General features: G+C 43.8%; 1 protein-coding gene across 1 annotated transcript; it reads left to right on the top strand.

Moving 5' to 3' along the window:
- The first annotated feature begins 3,608 nt into the window (after window positions 1-3,608).
- mych (myelocytomatosis oncogene homolog) lies at window positions 3,609-7,564 on the top strand. Its single transcript, XM_029502494.1, has 3 exons — window positions 3,609-3,773; window positions 4,774-5,322; window positions 5,699-7,564. Exons 2-3 carry the CDS (start codon window positions 4,785-4,787, stop codon window positions 6,289-6,291), a joined length of 1,131 nt encoding a protein of 376 aa, XP_029358354.1. The 5' UTR covers window positions 3,609-3,773; window positions 4,774-4,784; the 3' UTR covers window positions 6,292-7,564.
- The last annotated feature ends 15,336 nt before the right edge of the window (window positions 7,565-22,900 follow it).

Raw genomic sequence — 22,900 nt, 5'->3', positions numbered from 1 at the left:
TTGTTGTATAAAGTTTTGAGCTTAAATACTAGATACAAATTCTATGTATTGGCACAATCACTTATCTTGCAAATCAGTTTTAGATTGAAATATGTCCCAGTGAAGGACAACTTGTCCAGCATCTATTCATGTGGTCAGATTGAAGGAACATAAATTGATTAATTGTTACAGCTCTACTGTGCTGGTGTGTCTACCCGAAGATGCATTGCACACATGACAAACAGCAACAAAGGTAGAAATTCTGATCCATGCTGAAATCTTGATGGGTTTTTAACTGTAATTGAATCACTTTCTGTGATGTCCTGTTGGTGACATCAGCAGCTCCTGAGGTCACCGGCTGGCACGTTTCAATAAGGAGTTAACACAAACAGATTGTGCTTTAATAACATATCATTTGATTTTAATTATTGATCATCAGATTTGAAGTGTGTATTTTACTGCCCTGTTAGTTCAGTTTATCTCTGTTTGTGTAGCTCTGATTATTGTGTCACTGTCAGAATCCAGTGTTTTGACTGAGATCAGCAAGAACAAACTCAAGAACTATCCTCCGGTCTTATTGAATTTGGTCAGATGAGAACACTCAGTCATCCTCACCTTCATCTTCTCCATAAAGGTTTCTTCTGCTTTCACATATTTGATAGTGATACAGTCAATAGTAATTTAAGATTTGATTAACGACTGAAGAAAACTGAGATACCGGTGAGCTTTACATGCTGCATACTTCCTGTGTGTGTGTGTGTGTGTCCAAGAGGAGGATTTCCTATCTCTGGATTATGATGCACCAGAACTGCATCACCCGGGATCTACCAGTTAGGGATGTTAGCTTTGGGATTTACACACACACAGTCACAGCTGACGTGGCGTTCACACATCCATGGAAAAATGAAGAGAGGAAAAAAACAGGGAGGTGCGTGTGTGTGTATGTTACAACCATGGATGCATGTTGTCAATGATATCAGTTCTATAAAGATGTTAGTCATTTAAATGTTATTTCTGATTTAAAGATGTAATTGTTTCCAATATTATTAGTAATTATTTGTAATTTGTTGTTTAGAGATGTGTGTGTAGCCTACCTGCTCCTGACAAAGAGACAGATTGGCACTGGGACCAGGACATGCGAGAGTCCTGGTCCTGGTCTAGATTGGTCTGGCTTTCCTTTTGTCCCCTGAACTGTCCTTGTTCTTATAGCCGGGTGGAGGAAGACAAGTCAGGACTTAAGTCTTTGTGGGGCCTGGGCTAGGAGATCCACATCAGACTGACTGTGTTTCCATCCCCTCCTTATGAGTCCTAAAAATAAAGTCCTGGTAAATCCATGACACTGACCCCAACCTCCCGCTCTATTTTCACCCCTCCTCTTTCTGCTCTTCCACTTTTCCCCCTCCTCCTTCTGCTCCTTGTCCCGATCCTAATCCCGATCCCAGTTCATTCCTGGAATCGCCCTCCAATGCAGTTTCAGGGAACGTAGGGAATGTCAGGAAGCTGCCAGTTCCAAAACCTCAGAATCTCAGTCTGTCCCCACATGTGGTTCATGTGTGAGCACGCTCTGTGAGCTGCTCTCTGATTGGTTGAGTGTCAACGTGTCTGTGCATCAAATCTGAACACAATAAGAATGCTGCTGCACGGATCACCGGTGAAAATGAAACGATGTTTGATCTGATCAGGATGAACTTTGACCTCTGATTACTAACATAAGTAGACGATCAACCTCAGAACCCTAAAACTTGACCCCTTGGTTTTAGTTTAAGACCCGATTTCCAGACTGCCAGTTGTACTAACGTTTATGAAGGAGCTTTATGTTCTAATTGTAATTTCAATAATATAAATGGATAAAAGCTAAAATTGTCTGCACCAAACTGATCCTAACGTCACTGCAGTGCGGTTCTTGTCAGAACCAGATGTCTGTGTTTCTTGAGAACCTCACAGCACTTCGTTTTACTTGGCTGGTGTCAGAAGAAGTTCAGCACGACTCGAACTGTTTAGAGCAAAAAGAGGAAGAGAGAGCGGGGAGGTGATGGAGGCCTCTTCCTCAGAGTCATGAATGAGCAAGTTTTTATCAAACTGATTCGGGAAGTGTGTTTTTGTGTGTTTTTTGTGTGTAGCTCTGTCATTACACAGTTGGTCAGAGTCAGTTGTGTTAGCCTGAGCTGTAATTTCAGAGGAATGAAGTCAATATGTTATTTTCTTTTAGTTACTTTAAACACAACGTCCAATGATTGCTGACTCCCAGTCATCCAAAACACAAAGTGGATGACAACTGAGTGTCCAGTCTGATTAGGATCCAGACTTTGAGATCCAGATATTAGGAGGGTTAGACTTTAGGATCATTGTGACAGTTAAACTAACACTGTTTGAAATGCAGTTCATCTGAAACAGATCCCAGCTGAAGGGGGGCAGTCAGTCAGTGGCACATTAACCTCCTTCTGCTTACTCCTCCTCTACAGCTGTGACAAAATGTTCTAACCCCCCCAAATCTGTGTCCCTGGTTATTTGTTTTAGTTTGGTTCAGTGGTGCGTTCAGGGAGCCGCTGCAGTGAAATAAGTATGTGTTATTTTTTAAATTTAAGGAACAGCAGTGAGTCTGAGTGAGACGGTCAGTAAACATGAGCTCCCCCGAGCTGTCCTCCAGGCTGCCTGTGGTACGGTCGGTATGAAGCCCCCCCCCCCCCCCGGGGTTGCTGAGAACTCACGTGAACTGAGGCTGTCTCGCTCCAATTGGCTGACGTGACTGCACGTGTACCGGCGTGTCCCCGTCCGTTATGTAACGCACAGAGAAGAAGCACTGGGGGGGGCAGAATCCGGGTTCATTCATCTGGCATGTCGGTTCTTTCACATGTATGACGGTTCATGAGCTGTTTTTATTAGTTGTTGCAGAAATCAATAAAACCCGGTGACGTGGAATGAAATAGAATTTATTTTCAAAGTTAATGATAATCATCATAACGTTATTGTGATTATGATGATAATGATGATGATGTCACCATGAGCGTCTGTAGTCAGTTTATTGATCTTCAGTCTGAGTAGCAGACTGTGGTGGTTGTAAGTGTGTGTCTGTCTGTCTGTTTGTCTGTCTGTTGGGGGGGCTCTGACGGAATCTGTCGGTCCCTCAGAGGAGAAATATCAGCAGCTGTTCATTGACCCCCTGTTGCCCCCCAGCAGCGCCACGATTTCATTTCAATGACAGATTATTGATCTGAAGGTTTGAACTGACAGACAGACAGACAGACACAGACACACAGACACACACACACACACACACACACACACACAGCAAGAAGACAGCTTCCTCTAAGTCCACGTGTGTTTCTGTCCTAACTTTTACCCGCCACCATTTTCCTAGAATCCAGAGATGCATCATATCCCTCCGCCATCACGTCAACACAGTCCCAACTTCAGTCAGAAATCTACTGCAGTCTCACTCGATGTTGGTTTTTCCGCTCGAACCCGATCGACCCGTCATTCGGTTCCGGTTCTATAGTCCATATTTCGGTTTCTGTGCAGGACCTGCAGCCGGTTTTCATATTTTGGCGCGGTTTTAGTTGGCGGAGGGACACGATGGAGGGCGGAGGTATATGATGTGTGAGCGGCCGCCGGCCACACCTTCTGGAGGACCTGCCGAGGACTGAGGACGCCATGCGGTCTGCCTTTACACAAAGACCCGGACTCTGCCTGCATCTCTGACGGCTCCCAGAGGTCGGTACCGGGCGGTTCATCTTCTCCGGGTCTCTCCGGTTTCTGGTTTCTTCAGTCTGAGCAGTCGTTAAGGATCCGTGAAGGTAAGAAAAGGGTTAGGCTTTAATATGTCAGTTAAATAAACCCACATGGGACCGGTCCGCCGGGTCCCCGTTCGGTTTTCAGCCACATTTAGAGGGTTTAGTCGGGCTAAGGTTTGGGTAAAGGTCCTGGAGCCGGAGCCGGTCTCACGTGGGGCCGGTGCAGCTCAGCCATGCCGGTTTTAAAGGACCCGGCAGAATACTTAATGTGCCGAGTCCGCCTTTATGGACCTTATGAACCCGGTTTCTCTTCAGTAGAAACGGGGGTGGTTCGGAGCCTGACCTAGATGTTTGGACATTTTATACAATAAATCTGTTTAAAATCTGGTTTGAACTGAACCGGCTGCTGCTCATGCGCAGTGAGCGCAGGAGGAAATTCAGCACGTGACTGTTTAAAGGCTCAGCCGGTTCTCCGATCTGAACCCGACCGGCTAATGGTCAAAGGCAGAAAGGGACAATTCTGTTAATTCTGGTGGTTTCGTCCGTGTTAAGACCACGGAGGACTCTTTCTGGCCGGCTGGGCTGTAGTCCGGGTCAGGTTGCTCAGACTGGAGGACTAAAGACGGGCAGTGTTCAGTCTTTTGGCCGGTTGGGGGAACAGAGGTCGGCTCCGTTCTCCGGTACAGCCCATAATAGTACACATCGGGGTTCGATATGGCGGCGTCCATTTGAGGAGGGCCAGGGTCCTGGGTTTGAACCCTAACAAGCACCTGTTTGTTTCTTTCACGCTTGGAGAAGGAAAAATGTGAACTGCGGACAGAAGTGTAAAGTTTCTGGGTCCGCGTCACCCAGCTGTTCCTATGATATCATGCGGGGGGCGGTGATGTCGGCCCTGGGGGCGGGGCCAACGTGATGTAAACACAGTCAGAAGGAGGGATGTGTTGGTTGGCGTCTGAGTTTGGAGAAATGGGTTCACTTTCTTAACTGCACGTGCTGCTGAGTCAGAGCTCTGAATGATTCTGATTGGTGGATTCAAATCCTTCTCCCTCTGTTTTTATTCCAGATTCTACAGTCATGTTGCAGAGCTTCGCCCAGTCTCAGGACTGGCTGTACACAGAGCCGCTGCTCTTTGATGATGAGTTCTGCCAGAGTTTGATGAAAGACCTCCAGTCCTTGCCGACCCCTCCCCAGTCCCCTCCCATGAAGGCAGGATTGGACGACAGCAAGCCGCTGTCCAAGGAGGACCAGCTGAGCTACATGTCCGACATCCTGCTGGACGATCATGACATGCAGCTCAACTGGAACTTCTTCCGCTCCACTGCCACAGAGAAAGGAGGTGAGCCCTGCCAACCCTGCTCCCCCTTGGAGGAGAGTGGTGAGGATTGTCTGTGGCAGTGCCTGGCGGCAGACAAGAGCCTGGAGGAGAAGCTGGCCTCCTCGGTTCTGGGCTCCAGTCCGCTGCTCTCTGACATTGATACCAGCATCTTTGAAGAGATCGCTGGCTCGACACTAGACTGTCAGAACCTGGTGGAAGGTCAGAAGCCTGCCGAGACCACATCAGACTACGGATCTGCTGGTGGCGAATTGTCCACCTACTCATCCAGTGACTCGGGTGAGTTTGTCTTCACATTGGAACAGTGTGAAGACCACAAGGCAGGTCCCTGTCAGTCCCTTTGATGTATTAGTCCGTTCCCAGGATCAGCTCCACTGAGACCGACGGGTCTTTGTCCTCTTGTTACAGGAAGGCTGGGTTTATCTGTGGCATGATATGGGTAGGTGGGAGGTTTTGGAAGGGGTGTAATTTACTGTGTGGGGTGAGAGCAGCTGCTTCATTGATTAACTAGTAATGGCTGTAGTTGTGTGACTGGGCTCAGCTTGCTGTGTCTGAAGCAGAGGGATGTATCATCTTTGTGTTGTCTGTGCTTCATGTGTCCTAAAAGTAATTTCAGGGGTCAAAGGCCTAACTGATCTGTTCTTTTCCTACCCAGAGGAAGAAATTGATGTAGTGACGGTTGTCCGCTGTCCTTCCCGTCCCTCCTCTCTGCTCCCATTGGCTGAACTGTCTGTTCATCAGCAGAGGCAGGAAGAGGAGCAACGGGCTCTTCAGCGCCACCACATTGAGATCCAGCTACAACACAACTATGCGGCTCCCTGCCCCGCTTCACCTCCACCCTCATCCTCTTCATTCTCCTCCAACAAGCGCTCCAGAGGGAGTGACAGCTTGGTACGCTTCCACCACTCTTCATCTTGCAGTTCCTCCTCATTGTCATCCTCGTCACGCTACTACCACCACTTTTCCCGGAACGCAACAGAGACAGAAGATGAGGAGGAGCGGCGACGGACTCACAACGTGATGGAGCGCCAGCGGCGCAATGAGCTAAAGAACTGCTTCATGCGCCTGCGCGACAATGTGCCCGAACTGTCGCACAATGACAAGGCTTCAAAGGTGGTAATCCTGAAGAAGGCCAGGGACTGCATCCACAGCCTAGAGGATGCTGGCCTCAGGCTGCAGGCTAAGAAGGACAAACTGAGAGCCAGACAAGAGGAGCTGAAGGCCCAGCTGGACCAGCTGCACAGCTGAGGCTGTGTAAAGACACAGAGCAGGACGGGGACAGATGATACTGTGTCATGCTGAAAAAGCGCACAAAGTTTGACACTTCAAATACTTGTTAAGGACTGTGTAGACTCACACTGCTGCTGTGGACAAACACAACACACTGCTCTCTCAGGCTGCCACACACACACACACACACACACACACACACACACACACACACACACACACACACAAACGCACAAACAAGTCATACAGCACCAGTGTTCTCAGAGCTGAGACCACCTGGAGCAGGTGACGGGGCTGGAGCTACCTGTGTCGCCTGGAGCAAGTGTTGGTCTAATCCTCAGCAGCTGAATCAAACTTGAATCTTGTTTTCAGGAAGTCTTATTGTAGCCATAGTAACCAGAGATCCCTCCTCCTGGATCTGTTCTTGGTGTGCGTCTTCAATGTGTGTGTCCAGCGGGTGATTGGATTGTGTGTTCAGGTCCCTCTTCAGAGTGTGTTACTTAATTTTGTTGTGAGTTTTGCTCTTGGAGGAAGCCATGTGAGGTCTTGACTGGTTGTCACTTTCAGGTTCAAGGAGACTAGAACAAGTATCATGGTGACGCGTACACGGCACCACAGCTACATGCTGCAGGTTCTCGCCTGGCATGAAATGATAATGGTCTGCTAACAGTTGAACCATGTGGCTAACATTCCCCCTGTGGCTCAGCTGGACATGTCCAGGCGCAATGATGATAAACATCAGTGCTCTCAGAGGTTGTGGTCACATGGAGTTGTGGAGGTCAAAGATGAAACCGAGGCTGGGCCATGAACATGATCATCATTGTTAAACTTGTTGAACTATTTTCTGATGAACTATCTTAATGCCTCCTGTTTTCATGGATCCAGTTCTTCCTCCTCTGTTGGAGTGTACTTGAACACACTGTGGCTGGTAGGAAATGCTAAGGTGAAACCTGCTCTGCCTTGAATCCTCAGTTTTGGGCTCTGTCATGAGTCTGCCTTGTTGAAACCTTGGTACTGACCTACCTCCACCCGGTCTCTTATTTTAATATTGTACATATTTTATAAAATAAATATTTGATGTAAATATTTTCATTCATTCACTTTCACCACTTATTTGTTGGGGGGGCGGATCCCAGGTAATGTCCTGGGTGGGTCATAGAGACTGAGGTGATTAATGTGATCAATTTTGCAGTTTATTACACACAGCAGTAAAACCCACAGACTTTCATGTTCAATATAAGAATAATGATAAAAGCATGATTGTTCATTATTGATGGATTAAAAAAATTATTGAAATTAGAATTGGTCTGTTATTGATTTGAAAGTGATTGATTGTTGTGATGACACTCTATCCTGGAGGTCTGCACTCTAGACCTCTGAAGCTGAGCTGTGAAATCTGAACCAAGAGTTTACAAACAGATCTTTTTAAGTCCTTGAAGTTGTGTGATGGAGCCTCCATTGATCTGGACTTGTTTGTTCAGTTCATGCTACAGATGCTGGACTGAGATCTGGGGTATTAGAGGTCCAAGTCAACACCTTAAACTTGTTGGTCCTCAAACCGTCGTTAAGTGATGCAGTGAGCCTGATCCTGAGGAAAGAGGACTGCCTTTGGGGAATACAGTTTCTTTGAAGACCTGGACTTGGTCTGACTCAGGTTTAGGTTTGTGCTATATGTCAAATTAACGAGAACATGAATGAAGGACCCCAAGTGTCCCAGAAGGATGTTGTCCAAAACATCAAACTGTCTCCAGCTGCTGCTTTTCTTCCCATAATGCATTTGTATCAATCAGAGCTGAACTTTGTTCTCAGTCACCTCTGCCCATCTCATCCATCCTCACCTCACACACACCTGCCACCTATTTAGCCTTGCCCACTGCAGCTGTGTCACTGCTCTCAGGGGAGAGTGTGAAGAGGTGTTGAGCAACCTGAGCACAGTCCATGTGTCCCAGTGGACACGTGCAATACAGGTGTATGTGCTTTGAATGTCAACTCAGTGTTCAGACATTACACTTGACAGTAGTCATACTATGTGCGTAGTCATGTAGACCTGGTCCAGATCCACACACACCATGTGAATCTGTCTGACTGAGTGGAGCTAAACCCATTTTCTGAATTAAGCTGACAATTGTCAGCAGTGATAACTAATCTGTAACGCTAATTAACCCATTGAGTCACAGTTTATAAATGTTCCAGCTGCACAACTCAGATTCACTACAAATATGGAGCATATTGTGTGTGTTGTACAGAAGCTGTGTTTGCTTCTTGTGGCTCAGACACCCAAATTTTGTTACTCATTCATTCTAAATTGGCAACACACACATAGGGAGGTGTGGTTGGGGTTCTAGACCACAGACTGGATCATTGGACTTGACCTGTCTTCCTAGTTATCTATCTAACTGGGCTAAACCACTGTACAGACTGGAAGGTTCTAGTTACTCACAATTGTCCACAGCAGCTGTGAAGATCATCTTCATCTTCATCATCATGTAGGTACTCTGATGTCTCAGATCTACATTTAGTCCGGATGTGACTCAGCAGCCAGGAAGTCCACAGTCTTTTTAGGCTGTTCCAAGGGTGAGCTATCTGCCCTACATTGCCCTCATCTGTAACCCATTACCAAGATGCCTTTTCTCTGGTGCCTTGGTAGGAACTGACATCCAGTTCTGATGATGATGTGTTTCCTGTTTTTGTTTCATGGTAAAATAATAGAGCTATTATTTCAGAGCTCCATCACAAGATCCTGAGCTGGACAGGCTCTGTGTGTGTGTGTATCCAGCTATTGGGGATGCCAGGAAAGTGTGACTGCCCTAGCTCTTAGGTTTTTGTAGCTACTGCTGCACAATGAGTTTCAAGAAGAGACGATTAATGTGTTTAACTGTCTGAGTTGAAACAGACCAGGGGCCTCGTTTATAAAACTGTGCATATGATTGTTGCTAAAAGTGTATGTACACCCAAAAAGCCATGGGTCAGAGTTTGCTTAGGGGTGCGCACATTTTACTGTCAAGTCTGTTTTTTTATAGATCACAACCTTTGTGTGGAAAGTGATGTATGCCAGTTTCAGGCCCTGTTTTGTGCATACGTCACATTTATAAATGAGGCCTCAGGAGAGAAAAGGACCCAAGGTTACAACAACATCCACCATCACCATCTTCACATAAATACAGAGTAAACAACCTATTTCAGGTTGAGCTTATTCTAAACATATATCTACTAAAACCACTGAATCAGCTAAAGGAGAATCACAAGAATGTTTGACCCCAGCTTCCTTTCAGCCTCAACTTTTGTACAATTGTAACTGTGTTGGTTGAGTGTTGAAATGTTGATGTGCAAATGTAGCACATAGACCCCACCCAGCCCACACACACACACATACGTGTGAAGCTACTCACATTGATTCTAACCTCATCAGAACACTGAAAAACTGATACTGAAGACTTCAGACCGGCTGCCGGAGAGGCTCTGTTTGAATAAAACAGGAGCTGGTGGGGAAGATTTGAGGGGGGAGGGGTAGTTAGGTGTTGAAAGCATTAGGAGGAGGTCACCAGTTAATGTCAAATCCTTCACATGTCAAGGGTCCTTTGAGGATTCACTCCCAGGACACAATTAGAGTCCTGTTCCTCTTCTGAGCTGGATGAGTCTGTTTAGGTCCAGATCCCTGACCTCTGATTCTGAAAATTTCTTGTGGAGATACAGAATTTGTTTTTGACTTTTTAATGAAGTTCTGTAGAGTATGGTAAGCTTCTGAGACCGGAGACAACACAGTAGAACCATCCAGGTCTTTGATGAGCCAAACTCTGATAGATGGCGCTGGAGAATCAAGAAGATCCAGAGATTAATGAATGCCTCTTGCCCACTCAGGTGATGTGAACCGAGTTATATTAAGGGATTTCCATTTTTTCATGTGTTTGTATTTCCTGCATTAAAAAATAAAAAAAACATCCGTAGTGAAGCACTGATCCAGTCAAATTAAACCACATCAAATTTATTTATATAGCACTAAATCATAAGCGTTACATCAAGGCTCTTCAAGTAGAGAAGGTCCATATCAAAATCTTTTTACGGAATTAAGCGCATCAGACTGATCCAAAATTGAACTAGCTTCAGTCATCAATTTCTTCTGAAGTCAGTGTCACACAACAAATCAGGGATTGTTAGATGGCACCATCCTATCTCCGTTTCTCCCCATGTTTACCCCCTCCCAGGGTTTCCTGGTTTGCCTGTGTGGGTGTGGCTATTTCCAGGCAAACAACCTGCTCAGCTGCCTCCACTCTCGCTCTGAAGTCACAGCTGATTTCCATCCACTAATCACGACCACATCCACCAGCTGTTCTGTCCCCTTATTTCCAGATTGTCTGTTTCCCTGAGTGATAATACAACTAGGTCATTTCTCTTGGGAGGGTTTTTGATCTCTCTTTCAATTACCCCAATCCTCTGTCCGCCTCTGCTCAGGCATCTCTGGTTACTCACCTGCCTCACCCAGCTCTGGATACAGTTCATTCAAGACTTTCTGCACAGCCTACCTGCCCACTCCACCACTGTCCTCCAGTGTTGGACTCAAGTATCAAAAAATATGTTCAAACTGCTTAACACATTTTGCAGTTGTTCTTCACTTTTGGATCAACTTATTAAATCCTTAACAGCCTGATTCTCTAGTTTTAGAAGGAAAACAGAACAGACCTAGACTGAGCAGTAAAAGCTCTAAATACTACCTGATTTATTAGTAAGACACTTCTTGTTGACTAAACAGGGTTAGGAAACTGAAGAACAGAGGGTTGGGTTGAGAAGACAGAACTGAGCTGATTTTCATCACCTTTAAAGGTGGGTTTTATCTCAAATCAAAATTAAAACAAACTAACTTTATGAATAAAAACCAAATAATCCCAGTCTGTTCCTGTGACTAATATGTGTAGGAGGAAGAAGCTGGAGTATACCTGGACTATATAAAATATTCCTACAGGGATAAAGCTGGGGGGGTGCTACTGTAAGATGCCCTCACTTGACAGCATTGTCATGTGACCACCATTTGTCAGAAATAAGGTGTTTTAATGTTCTATGTTTGCAATGTGCTTTTCTTCTTCCTCCAGCTTCAAATCATTTGTTTAAGACAAACATAATTATGCAAAATGCATCAAATATGATTTATTTACACATCAAGGCACGTTACACATAGAGCAGGTCTAGCCAAACACAAAATCACCATGTACATATTTCCGTGTGCCTGTTAGGAGAAATAAGAAACAGTAGATTCTAACTGGTGATGTTTGTGGCCTGAGATAGGATCAGTATTTATTATTACCCTCTGACTTCTGAAACACTGAGGAATGTGAGTGACAGTTTAATTGCAGCCTGAGGCAGCAGAGCAGCTCTGGAGGCTGAACAGCTGCTGCTCAGATACCAGATCTGTAGCTCCACTCTCACAGTTATTTAGTACTTGATAGAACTGCACCTGATAGCGCTGCATTGTCACCGCAGGCTGTTGTACAGTGTTATTACAGGTATTGCTATTTCTGACATGAAGCCTGAGTCTAAGATATAGATGTCCAACTCTCTTCTGAATCAGACTCTTGATGAATCTGAACCCTGATCTTCACAGGTATTGGAAACGTTGAGGTGCAGCCACAGCTGACCAATCACAGCTCTACAGGTTTTGTATTTAATAAATGAACCAAGTCATCACATGTCTGAGGAAAAACATGTTAGTTCTTGCATCACCCAAGGACTCAAAATCCTGGTCCCGAGTCCTGAGAAAGGAGGGTCTGGTTTTCTAGAAACACTTTTCATACACACACACACACACATTGTCTCAAGTTGATGAAAATTTTTTAGGAGACTTATCATGTTTGGGTGTTTGTTTGAAACAGTTTCAGAGACAGAAGGTGAATCCTCAGCTCTGAGAGTCTGTACCGACTCGTCATCTGGATGTTTGTGAACCAAATGATAGGAAACGTGCGTTCATTAGTGGGATTGGGCTCAGCTTCCCAAATGGCTGCATATTAATGTGAATCCTCATCAACCCTGAAGACTCACTGTCATGCCCGGTTCTTTTCAATTCTTTGAAACTTTGCCACATTAACAGAATTCAGCTCCTTGACTCACATATTCTACTGTCCAAATCAAAATATTTCAGATTTGTTTCCTCCATTTTGATTTGTTTACACCTTAAACCAACAAACAATCATTTTCAGTCTGTAGTCCTTAACTGAGTAACCAAGGTCAAACACTGTTGCGGCCCACATTCACCCCCTTCCATTTATCACAGTTGATCTTCCTCTGATTAATCACAACAGATAATACATCCAACACTGCATCCACTATAAGGACTTCATAAATCATAAATTAGAAGAATTCACCTCTTAAGATTTGTGTAAATATAATTTGTAAAGAAACAAGAAATCGGCTATAACACACACACACACACACACACAGGGTTTCCAACTTCCTGAAAAATAAATAAAGGCCAGCTAGTTGGCAGAGCCGGCCGACCTGATTGCGGGAGGGGTGAAGTCATGTTTTACAAAGTGCTTCCCTTTTAAGCTCAATACGCGACAAATATTTTTGTTCCTAAATACGGGACAATGAATGAATTCCTCCTCATGTTCACTTTTAGTAGAGAAGTTGTTTCAGTTTCATGATGAACACAGTTCTTATCAGATGAGTGAACTTAGGCCCCCTAATTTACTCACAGGTATGTCTGTGGTTTCCTGTTGGCATCTGTCCCCCCCTGCTTTATTTAAATATCTCAGCGGTTTGAAGTAGTTCTCCAAACTTGGAGGCTTTACTTTCTGATCAAATGTGGTTTGTAAAAAAAGTGACTGAGGTGAAATGATGCTTTGGAAAAACCCTGAAACGAATGAAACGGAAAAGATGTAGATGAGCTCTTTGTGGTGGGAGCTTTGCAGAAAGTCACTGACTTTGTGGCTCCACTGTTTTCACTGCAGTTTACTGTGAATCAGTTTGATCAGCTGCCTTTAAAGGTCCCAAGTGAGTGCATATGTTGCAGTAATTGACCTCTGTCAATGACCTGTATGTCAATAAGGATTTCCACCAGTGCAACCAAAGCAATTTTTATGAAACAAACAAACCATAGATAAAATTCACTAAACTTTATTTACACACAGTTTCCTTCAGAATCTGATGATAAGTCCTGCACAAAGATAATCTTTGAAAACTGAGATGACAGGATCGTTATTAGGGAACATGAGAAAGAACTTAGAATATATGGAACTTGGCACTACAACTTCTGTTAACGTGATAAGGATGAAGATGATGGTGATGATCCCCACAGGGAAAGCATGCAATCTCCGCAGGTCGAAGTGCCAAACTCTGCACCATCATGCCAAGTAGCAGGTCTGGTTTCAGATCCTTTTCAACATGTCAAAGTCAGATTTAAGGGAAGAAACATTAACTGTCTCTGTACGGTGAAACTAAAGCTAAGCTATAGGGATATAACAATGAGCAAAGGACAGTTTTGAGTCAGGAGAGTTTTACAGCCACAAAAACCCGAGACCAGTTCAGTTTTGATTCTTCTGGTCTGAGAACTCCTCAGTGTCATTTACATTAACTCAGAGCTCCACAATTTGACTCATTCACACAGAACAAATTCAATTCACTTGCTCTTCAGAGTTTTACTTTGAAACACCCACAGAAACTGTAGATGTGACATAAAGAGAAAGAGGCCTTTATTCATATCACACCTCTCACTTGGGGCAGCTCAGGGCGTTGACACAGTGATGCCTGGTATCTGGTATTATCCGTTATTATACTCCTGTATCTGGAGACAAGCGAAAGCAAAAGAAATTAGTCCTAATCCTCAAGAGCATGGGCTTTGAAAAGTCTTATGTTACCAAGTTGTCACACAGGAAACATATCATGATGGGTAAACGCAAACAGCTCATCCAAGACATTTGCAATCTGACTGTTGCAAAACACATCTCTGCAAATGGTTACAATTCATTGGTTAGCCCAAAGGCATTGGGATTAGTGTCATTACCTCACAACAAGAAGGTGGTGGGTTCGGTTCGGGCCTCCAAAGACATCCTGTTTGGGTTCATTGAGTGGTTGTTGGTCTCTGTCTGTCCAGGGTGACCCCGCCCCTCACCCAGAGTGAGCTGGGATTGGCTCCAGCAGCACCCGTGACCCAGAAATGGATACAACTGTCATAGAAAAAAACTAGACGCCATGCCCAGGAGCCAAATTGTAGTGTGAATAACAACATCGCAAATACTGTATAAATCAAATCAAATCAAATTTACTTATATGGTGCCAATCAAAAGGAAATTACATCAAAGCTCTTTTCACATAAAGCAGGTCTGAACCAGACTCTTAATTGAGTTCCCAAAGAGACCCAACATTTTTGATTTCTTAAAAAAAAATGTTGAGGTGTTCAACACTTATTTTCCCCCACTCTAGGGTTAATAATTAAACGGTTCACTGTTGTTGATGATTGTATTTGAACAAAAAGTTTAGATTATGTCAAAAAGCGACAGAAGTGACAGAAAGCAGAATTACATCTGTTTTTTTCCACTTCTGGGGGGTTTGGTCTGAAACCAGTTGAAGAGTGTATTTTCCAGTCTCATTCAGTGACTGAGGAAAATACAGCCTGTCGTTTCAAGCCTGAGTCACTTCAGTTTCAGGTTCAGTCCCACTGGTGAAACAGAAGATCTGGGTTCTGGTCTGGTGATCTGGTGTCAACCAGGGAACCACTGAGCAACATGTCAGACCCTTCTGTGTTAACAAGACACAAATCCCGACCCGGAGCAGAGGGGGAAGTTTTTCTTCAGTGTCCATCCTGATCAGGTCATGATCAGGTCCTCCTGCTGCTCTGAAAACTTCAGCCGCTGTGTGTGTGTGTGAATCATGAGTCATAATCTGTGTGTGTGTGTCCTTTGCAGGTGTGGATGTGTTTGACTATGATAAACTGCGAGCCCAGTGCCTGATGGGAAGTCCCCCAGAGAGCAAGGTCATGAGGACGGTTAGAAAATCTGACACATGAGAAATGATAACAGGACATCCTCAGATATCAGACTCAGGTGTCAGACATCAGACAAAAAAGCATCAGGTCTCAGGCAAAAAGGCATTGGAGTAAGCTAAAAGTCAAGTCTGAGAAAAACCACTGTCATCGTCATACAAAAATGCATCACATTTCAGGAAAACGGCCTCTGACCAAAAGTACTCAGTCTCACAAAAACCTATGTCAAGTTTATGAAATACCAAGTCAGGTCTCACACCTAACAGTTTCAGAAAAAAATATGAGTGAAATAAGGTAAGAATCGGTTTTGTTGTTTTATTTTTCACGGCTCTAATGTTAAATGCTGGAGACATATGAATAAGCAACTCATGCAGCCTTAACAGAGGTGGCTTTTCTTTAATTGTACTACTTTGAAAAAAAAAAAAAACTTCAATTATAGTACTACCAAACTACTAACTAACTAACCCTAACCCTAACTCGTATTATTTAGCTGATGGATTTTATCACTATATCTTGGGAATATCTGCACTTTTTAAACGCAAAAGCTCTATAACGGCTATCTAGCTATCTAAACTCAACCCTAACCCTAACCCTAACCCTATTGGACAGTTAAAAGTCAGAAATAGGGAGCGAGAGGAGAGGAGACGTGCAGCAAAAGACCTCCAATCTAAATTCCAATTGGGATCTACCACATGGGAGGCCTGCATGCTAACCACTCAGCTATCTGAATACACATAGTGCTGCTGGTTCAGCAGGTCCCATAGCCTATTCCTCATCCTCAGTTGCCTCAGCAACCTAAGCAAACAATTCTGCTATGCATTCTGTTTCTGGATACCGCTACATGACGTTACTACATTAGTTTAGCTGGCTACCGTAAAAACTGGAGATTTTTTTCTCTCCCATTCATATCAAACTGCTTATTACAGTAAGAATACGTTCAAATTTACACATTACCTGTTGATTGTCCTTGAAGTTCTTCCCAACACGCTTGATCATTTGCCGCAAATTGAAAATGTAAAATAGGCCTTCTGCCAGAGCCTTTGCCTCTGCCAAACGAGCCCCCTCTGCTGGGCAATATCTGTCTGCTTTTTCCCTGACAATGTTTGGTCTGAGGCCATTTTGTCTGATGCCATTTTTTTGACAATGATTTTTGCAAGGGTGATTTGTTTGAGGCTGTTTGGTTTGATACCGTTTCACCTTACAATATTTTTTCTGAAACTGTTAGGTCTGTTCTAAAATGAACACCGCATAACAGGTCTCTTTCTTAGCAGCTGTTACATAAAGGACAGCTGACAGACACACAACACAAGAACACAACACTGTTAGTGTGAAGTTTAACAGCTAAGTGTGTTGCCTGCCCTCCCCCCTGTCTTGTTACTCAATGCTTGACTCCACGTGGCTCAGGCCAGCTTCCTCTGGACAATATTGGCTGAGAGATATGCGGCCCCTCACTGCGATTGGTAAGGAAATATATTGCTCTCACCCCTGGTCCTCAGCTGTAGCAACGCATTCACCATCAGCTGTGTGGATGGACTGTGTGTATTTGTGTGTCTCCCACTGTGTGTAAAAGCAAACTGGTGGCTAATAGCAGAGAAAGCTAATGGCTATGTTGACAAAACCATCTTCTGTTTGTTTGTTTGTTTGTTTGTGTCTTTGCTCTCTGAGCTGGTTTCAATTTTGACAGAATGAATTCGACCTTTGACCCTATTCTACGGTGGCCGAGATGTGCCAACACACATTGCAAAATCTGAAACACTTTTACAAATGCCGAGACAAATTTACAAGTGCTGGAACAAACTGGAAAGGGAATGTCCCAACTTCTTCTTCTTTAAGGTTTTAAGGCAGCTGCATCCTGTTAGTTGCATATGTCCTAATAGCATGCTCTATTGTGTCAGCTTGTTAACAGATATCACACAAGTTGGATGTGTTCCAATGATGGAAAGTGTCCCTTTTAAATTACTTTATACAACAGGTAGTTCCGACCAAGTACATTATTTGGGCAAGAGACATTCCATGGGTGCTGATATAGAGTGTAACAGCACTGGGACTGTTTCCAGACATTGCCACAGTTATTAGAACGCCTGTACAGCAGAGTGATAATGTCTGGAAACAGTCCCAGTGTGGTGAGTGTGGTGAAAGAGGGCAAGGCCGGAGTTATTTATTTGAATTTCTCTCCTGTTTAATGCTCAGTCCTCAGGAATGAATGGAATACTGCTTGTGTCACTCAACACTTGTTCCTCATTGGCTGAGAGTAAACCTGTGGGTGGAGAGGAATATTGTCATTGGCTGGTAAAGAACACCAGGGCCATTTGAACTTGCTGATCTTCAAGCTTCAGTATTGGATGTCAGAGTGAAGAACATTTCTGCTGATGGGAAGAATTGGGAAGAATTTTTTATTCACTTGAGAGAGAAAGGGACAAACCACAACACCAAGAAGGTTCAAGAGTCGGACTCACATGACCACAACCCAACAGAATCAGGATTCGTTTTGTCAAACCTCATGTAAACATTTTTACAGTTTTGTTTTACTAATTAAACCAAAACACTGAAGCGGTTTGACAGCAACTCTATCATGGTAGTAGAATGGAACCCCTCCCTGCCCCCCTACCCACAGGAATGCAGCAAACTGCTGCTATTGTGTGACACTTTGGTGAAAGTCTCTAAAAAGAGCAGCAAGACTGGACTGGATCTGCATAAATCTGATTATTACTGTAGTATAACCACAGTAAGAGGTCCTGTAAGGCCAAAATATATCTTTGATGAACTAAAAGGCTCTTGAATCAGTATTTGCCTGATTCACACTGCAGCTTGAAGTCCTGGGGCGATATTGCTTTTCCTTATGTCATCACCCTGATTTGCACTAACAATAAACTGCCAGTCTGGTAGGTGGTGGCCAAATGACGATACTGTATATTTCCTTCAACATAAATGCTGAGCAACGTCAAGATATTGTTGTCAAGATGGATCAGGGAAAAACTTCCTTTTAGAGGCAGAAACCTTGAGGAGACTCAGTGGGGCGGAACTATCTGCCTCAATTCTGATAAGCAAAACTTGACTTTGTGGTTTTTAAACTCACAACTCTATTCTAAAAATTCTATAAAATTATGAATTTATTCTGGTAATATGACAGTACGAAATCAAAGTTTTAGGGTTAGGGTAATGAGTAAGCATCTCTCTGCCTGACTCTCTCTCATCTGCTCAATCAATGCAGTTTTTTTATAGTTGGGGGGTACAGGGATTTAGTAGGGTCTGTGTTAGGTGGGCATTACTAAAACTTTTATATACACACACTTTGCCACAATTTGGGGGTGGGAAGTAGGAAGTCACAAAAATTAATGTGGAATCGGTGTGTACTTTTGCTAAAACGATGTTGGACACTGTAGTTTTCTCCGGCCCCCTCCCCAATGGGACCAGTGATGACATGTACAGCCGCATGTCGTCATTTAACCGCTGGCTGTCGAGGTGGTGTCCCGAAAACAACGTGGGCTACATAGATAACTGGAAGTCTTTCTGGGGGAGACCTGGTCTAATTAGGAGAGATGGTGTCCATCCCATCGTGGACGGGGCCGCTCTCATTTCTAGGAATAAAATTTATAATTTTATTAGAAATCCAAAACCCTGACACTCCCGGGTTAGGGTTAGGTTAGGGTTAGCCAGTTTAACACGCTCCTCTGCGCCTCAGTCAGAGCTGTCGCCTGCCGAGAATAGAATAGAGTCTCTGTCTATGTTTAGGTCTATAGAAACTGTGTCTGTCCCCCGACCACCTAAATTTTGAAAAGTTAATAAACCCAAATTAAAGAGAAGAGGAGCTAAAAACAAAAACCTAACTGTAATTAAAACAGCCACAAATTCAGTCTCAAATAACACTGCGATCAAATGTGGACTGTTGAACATTCGATCATTATCATCAAAATCTCTACTAGTTAACGATCTCATAGCTGATCACCATATTTATTAATTGTGTATAACTGAAACGTGGCTGCAGCAGGATGAGTATGTTAGCATTAATGAAGCTACACCCCCAACTAATTTTAACTTTCATATCCCTCGTACCACAGGTCGAGGAGGTGGGGTGGCTGCAATATTTCAGTCAAGCCTATTAATCAACCCCAGACCAAAATCTGGCTGCAGGTCTTTTGAAAGCCTCACTCTTAGTCTTTCCCACTCAGACTGGAAATGTGAAAAACCAGTTCTGTTAGTTACAGTATACCGTCCACCTGGTCCGTACTCAGAATTCCTATCAGAGTTTTCTGAGTTTATATCAGAGTTAGTACTCAGTACAGATAAAATCATTAACCTGGGACATTTCAATATACATGTTGATGTAGAAAGCGACAGCCTTAGTTCTGGGTTTCTTTCCCTACTAGACTCAATTGGCTCAATTCAGCTATAGAAGATGTTTATCTGAAGCTGCTGCGGCTAAATTTAAAGAGAACATTTGGTCATCATTCCCAACAATGCCATATCTAAATTCAAATGAGGATTTCTCCCATACGCAGGTTGATGACCTTGTGACTAGCACTATGGCCACACTGTGTTCGAATCTTGATAATGCCGCCCCTCTCAAAAAGAAAGTGTTCAATCTGAGGAGGATGGCTCCCTGGTATAGTTACCAAATCCGTGCCTTAAAGCAGACATCAAGGAAATTAGAAAGAAGCTGGCGTTCCAGTAAGTCAGAAGAGTCTCACAGAGACTGGAAAGGTAGCATAAAAACATATGAAAAAGCTCTCTGCAGTGCTAGAAGTTCATATTACTCAGCACTCATAGAAGAAAACAAGAACAACCCCAGGTTTCTCTTCAGCACTGTAGCCAGGCTGACAGAGAACCATAGCTCAGTTGAACCAGTGATCCCCTTAGCTCTAAGCAGTGATGATTTTATTAACTTTTTTTTTACAGATAAAATTCTCATGATCTGAGAAAGAATTTATCAGCTCTTGCCTACGTTAGATAAAAATCTCCTACTGAATACGGCAACTTCTGAATCAGCTGCGACGCCTCTTTTACATCTGGAATCATTCTCACCTCTGAATCTCTCAGAGCTAGCTTCTATAGTTTCATCATCCAGACCGTCAACCTGTCTATTAGACCCAGTACCAACTAGCCTCTTTAAAGAGATCTTTTATTTAATTGAGCCGTTCATTCTACATTTGGTTAATCTGACTTTATTTCTGGGAACAGAGACTGGAACATGAAATTGGAATTAAAGGAACTGCACTAAAGTGGTTCAAATCCTACTTATCAGATAGACATCAGTTTGTTCATGTAAACAACAGCTCCTCGTCATGTACTGTAGTCAGTCATGGAGTCCCGCAGGGTCCGGTACTTGGACCAATCCTCTTTACGCTTTATCTGCTTCCTCTGGGCAACATTATCAGGAAACACAGCATCAACTTCCACTGCTACGCAGACGATACTCAGCTGTACCTATCAATGAAGCCAAATGAAGTCACTCAGATAGTCAGACTGCAGGCATGTCTTGAAGACATAAAAGTCTGGATGACTGGAAATTTTTTACTTCTCAACTCTGACAAAACAGAAGTTATTGTACTCGGTCCTAAGCACCTCAGAAAAATACAATCTAATCATCTCATCAGTCTGGACGGCATTACTTTGGTTTCCAGCTCCACTGTAAGAAACCTTGGAGTAATTTTTGACCAGGACATGTCCTTTGTCCCTCACATAAAACAAGTTAGTCGGGCAGCTTTCTTCCACCTGAGAAACATTAGGAAAATCAGAAACATCCTTTCTCAGGATGATGCAGAAAAACTAGTCCATGCATTTGTAACTTCTAGGCTGGACTACTGTAACTCATTACTATCTGGATGTCCAAACAAATCTCTAAAAGGCCTTGAATTAATTCAGAACGCTGCTGCACGAATATTAACAGGAACTAGAACAAGAGATCACATCTCTCCCGTGTTAGCTGCTCTTCATTGGCTGCCAGTAAAATATAGAGTAAAATTCAAAATCCTTCTTTTAACATATAAAGCTCTTAATGGCCAAACTCCATCATATCTCAGAGAGCTCATAGTTCCTTACTGTCCTAGCAGGCCACTCCGCTCTCTAGATGGAGGTTTACTTGTGGTTCCTAGAGTCTCCAAGAGTAAATCTGGAGGCAGATCGTTCAGTTATCAGGCTCCTCTTCTATGGAACCAACTTCCAGCATCGGTCCGGGGGGCGGACTCTTTCGTAATTTTCAAGACCAGGCTTAAAACTTTCCTGTATGACAGAGCTTATAGTTAAAAAGTTAAAGTCCTCTACTCTTTAGCTATGCTGCTATAGGCCGAGGCTGCTGGGGGAAGGACTGAGCTTCTCTCTCTCTCTCTCTCTCTCTTGCTGTCTGTCTCTCCCTGTCACCCTCTCCCCCCCTCTCCCTCCCTCTCACTCACTCGCTCTCCTTTCCTCCCCCCTTGCATGGGCTGATGAGAACCATCCTTCTTAAAAAACACAGTTTCTCCCAGTTCTAAGCATTTATACTGCATTTACTGACCATGTTCTGCCAAAGTCTCTGTCTCTCCCAGTTCCTCTCCTCTCTCTCCCTGTCCTCATCCTGCAGGTGGTGACTCATCTCCATCCCATGTTCCTGCAACACCTGCTGGTCCCATATTTCATGAATTCTGTACTACAGCTCAACTCCATGAACTTCATGCAGCAATATGTTCCTGCCTACACCCCCCCTCCAATGCCTGTCTCACTCTCTCTCTCTCTCTCTCTCCCACTCTCAACCCAACCGGTCGAGGCAGATGGCCGCCCCCCCTGAGCCTGGTTCTGCTCGAGGTTTCTGCCTCTTAAAGGAAGTTTTTCCTTGCCACTGTCACCAAGTGCTTGCTCATCGGGGGATCTGTTGGGTCTCTTTAAATAAATTTATAAAGAGTTTGGTCTAGACCTGCTCTATATGTAAAGTGCCTTGATGTAACTTTGTTATGATTTGGCGCTATACAAATAAATCTGATTTGATTTGATTCATCATAAATAAGTCAAGACCTCTGAACTGTGCAGCTTCTTTCAGAGAAAATTAAATAGCTATGATTTTTAAAACTCTTAGGTGGAGGATTCCAATTGTTGGTCCCTCTGTACTGACTCACCCTGAAAATATCAATGCCAGATCACATCAGTTAAATGCATTCAGGATCTAATGAGCTCAAAGAGTTCAGCCTCAGCCTCAGCCTCAGTTCAGCCTCATGGCTCATTTTTCTACAACTCATACTTCATGTGGTCCTGGGTAATGTCAGAGCTCTGATAGCTAAGCGATAGAAACAGAACTAAGAAACATTTCACCACTAGCTACCTTTAATAACAACCAGTAACACACCAGTTGCTCTGGATAAGCTGCTCACTGTACATTTTAATATTAACTCAAGAAGTAGCATCAGAGCTGAGCTTCATTCAGCAGGAATCTTTACATCTATCTGTAGAATCCAGTGAAATTTATGCCAGATAAAACAACAGTGGTGGCTCACTGTTGTGATATGGTACTTCAGTGGTACAGTACAGGCACTTCCACAGCTGCAGCTCCAACAGCCTTATGGTGTTTGCTAATTTATAGCTAATGCTCAACTTCTCTGTGCTCTGGTCCCTAAGGCACCTATGGCAGCATTCACAATGCTTGTTCTTTTCCTTCCGCTACTCACACCACCCACAGTGGCTCAGCTGGACCAG

The sequence above is a fragment of the Echeneis naucrates genome, chromosome 5, assembly GCF_900963305.1.
Source record: "Echeneis naucrates chromosome 5, fEcheNa1.1, whole genome shotgun sequence".
NCBI classification, from domain to species: Eukaryota; Metazoa; Chordata; class Actinopteri; order Carangiformes; family Echeneidae; genus Echeneis; species Echeneis naucrates.
Note: the sequence above shows the minus strand (reverse complement) of the source record. Positions and strands in the feature narration are given on the sequence as shown.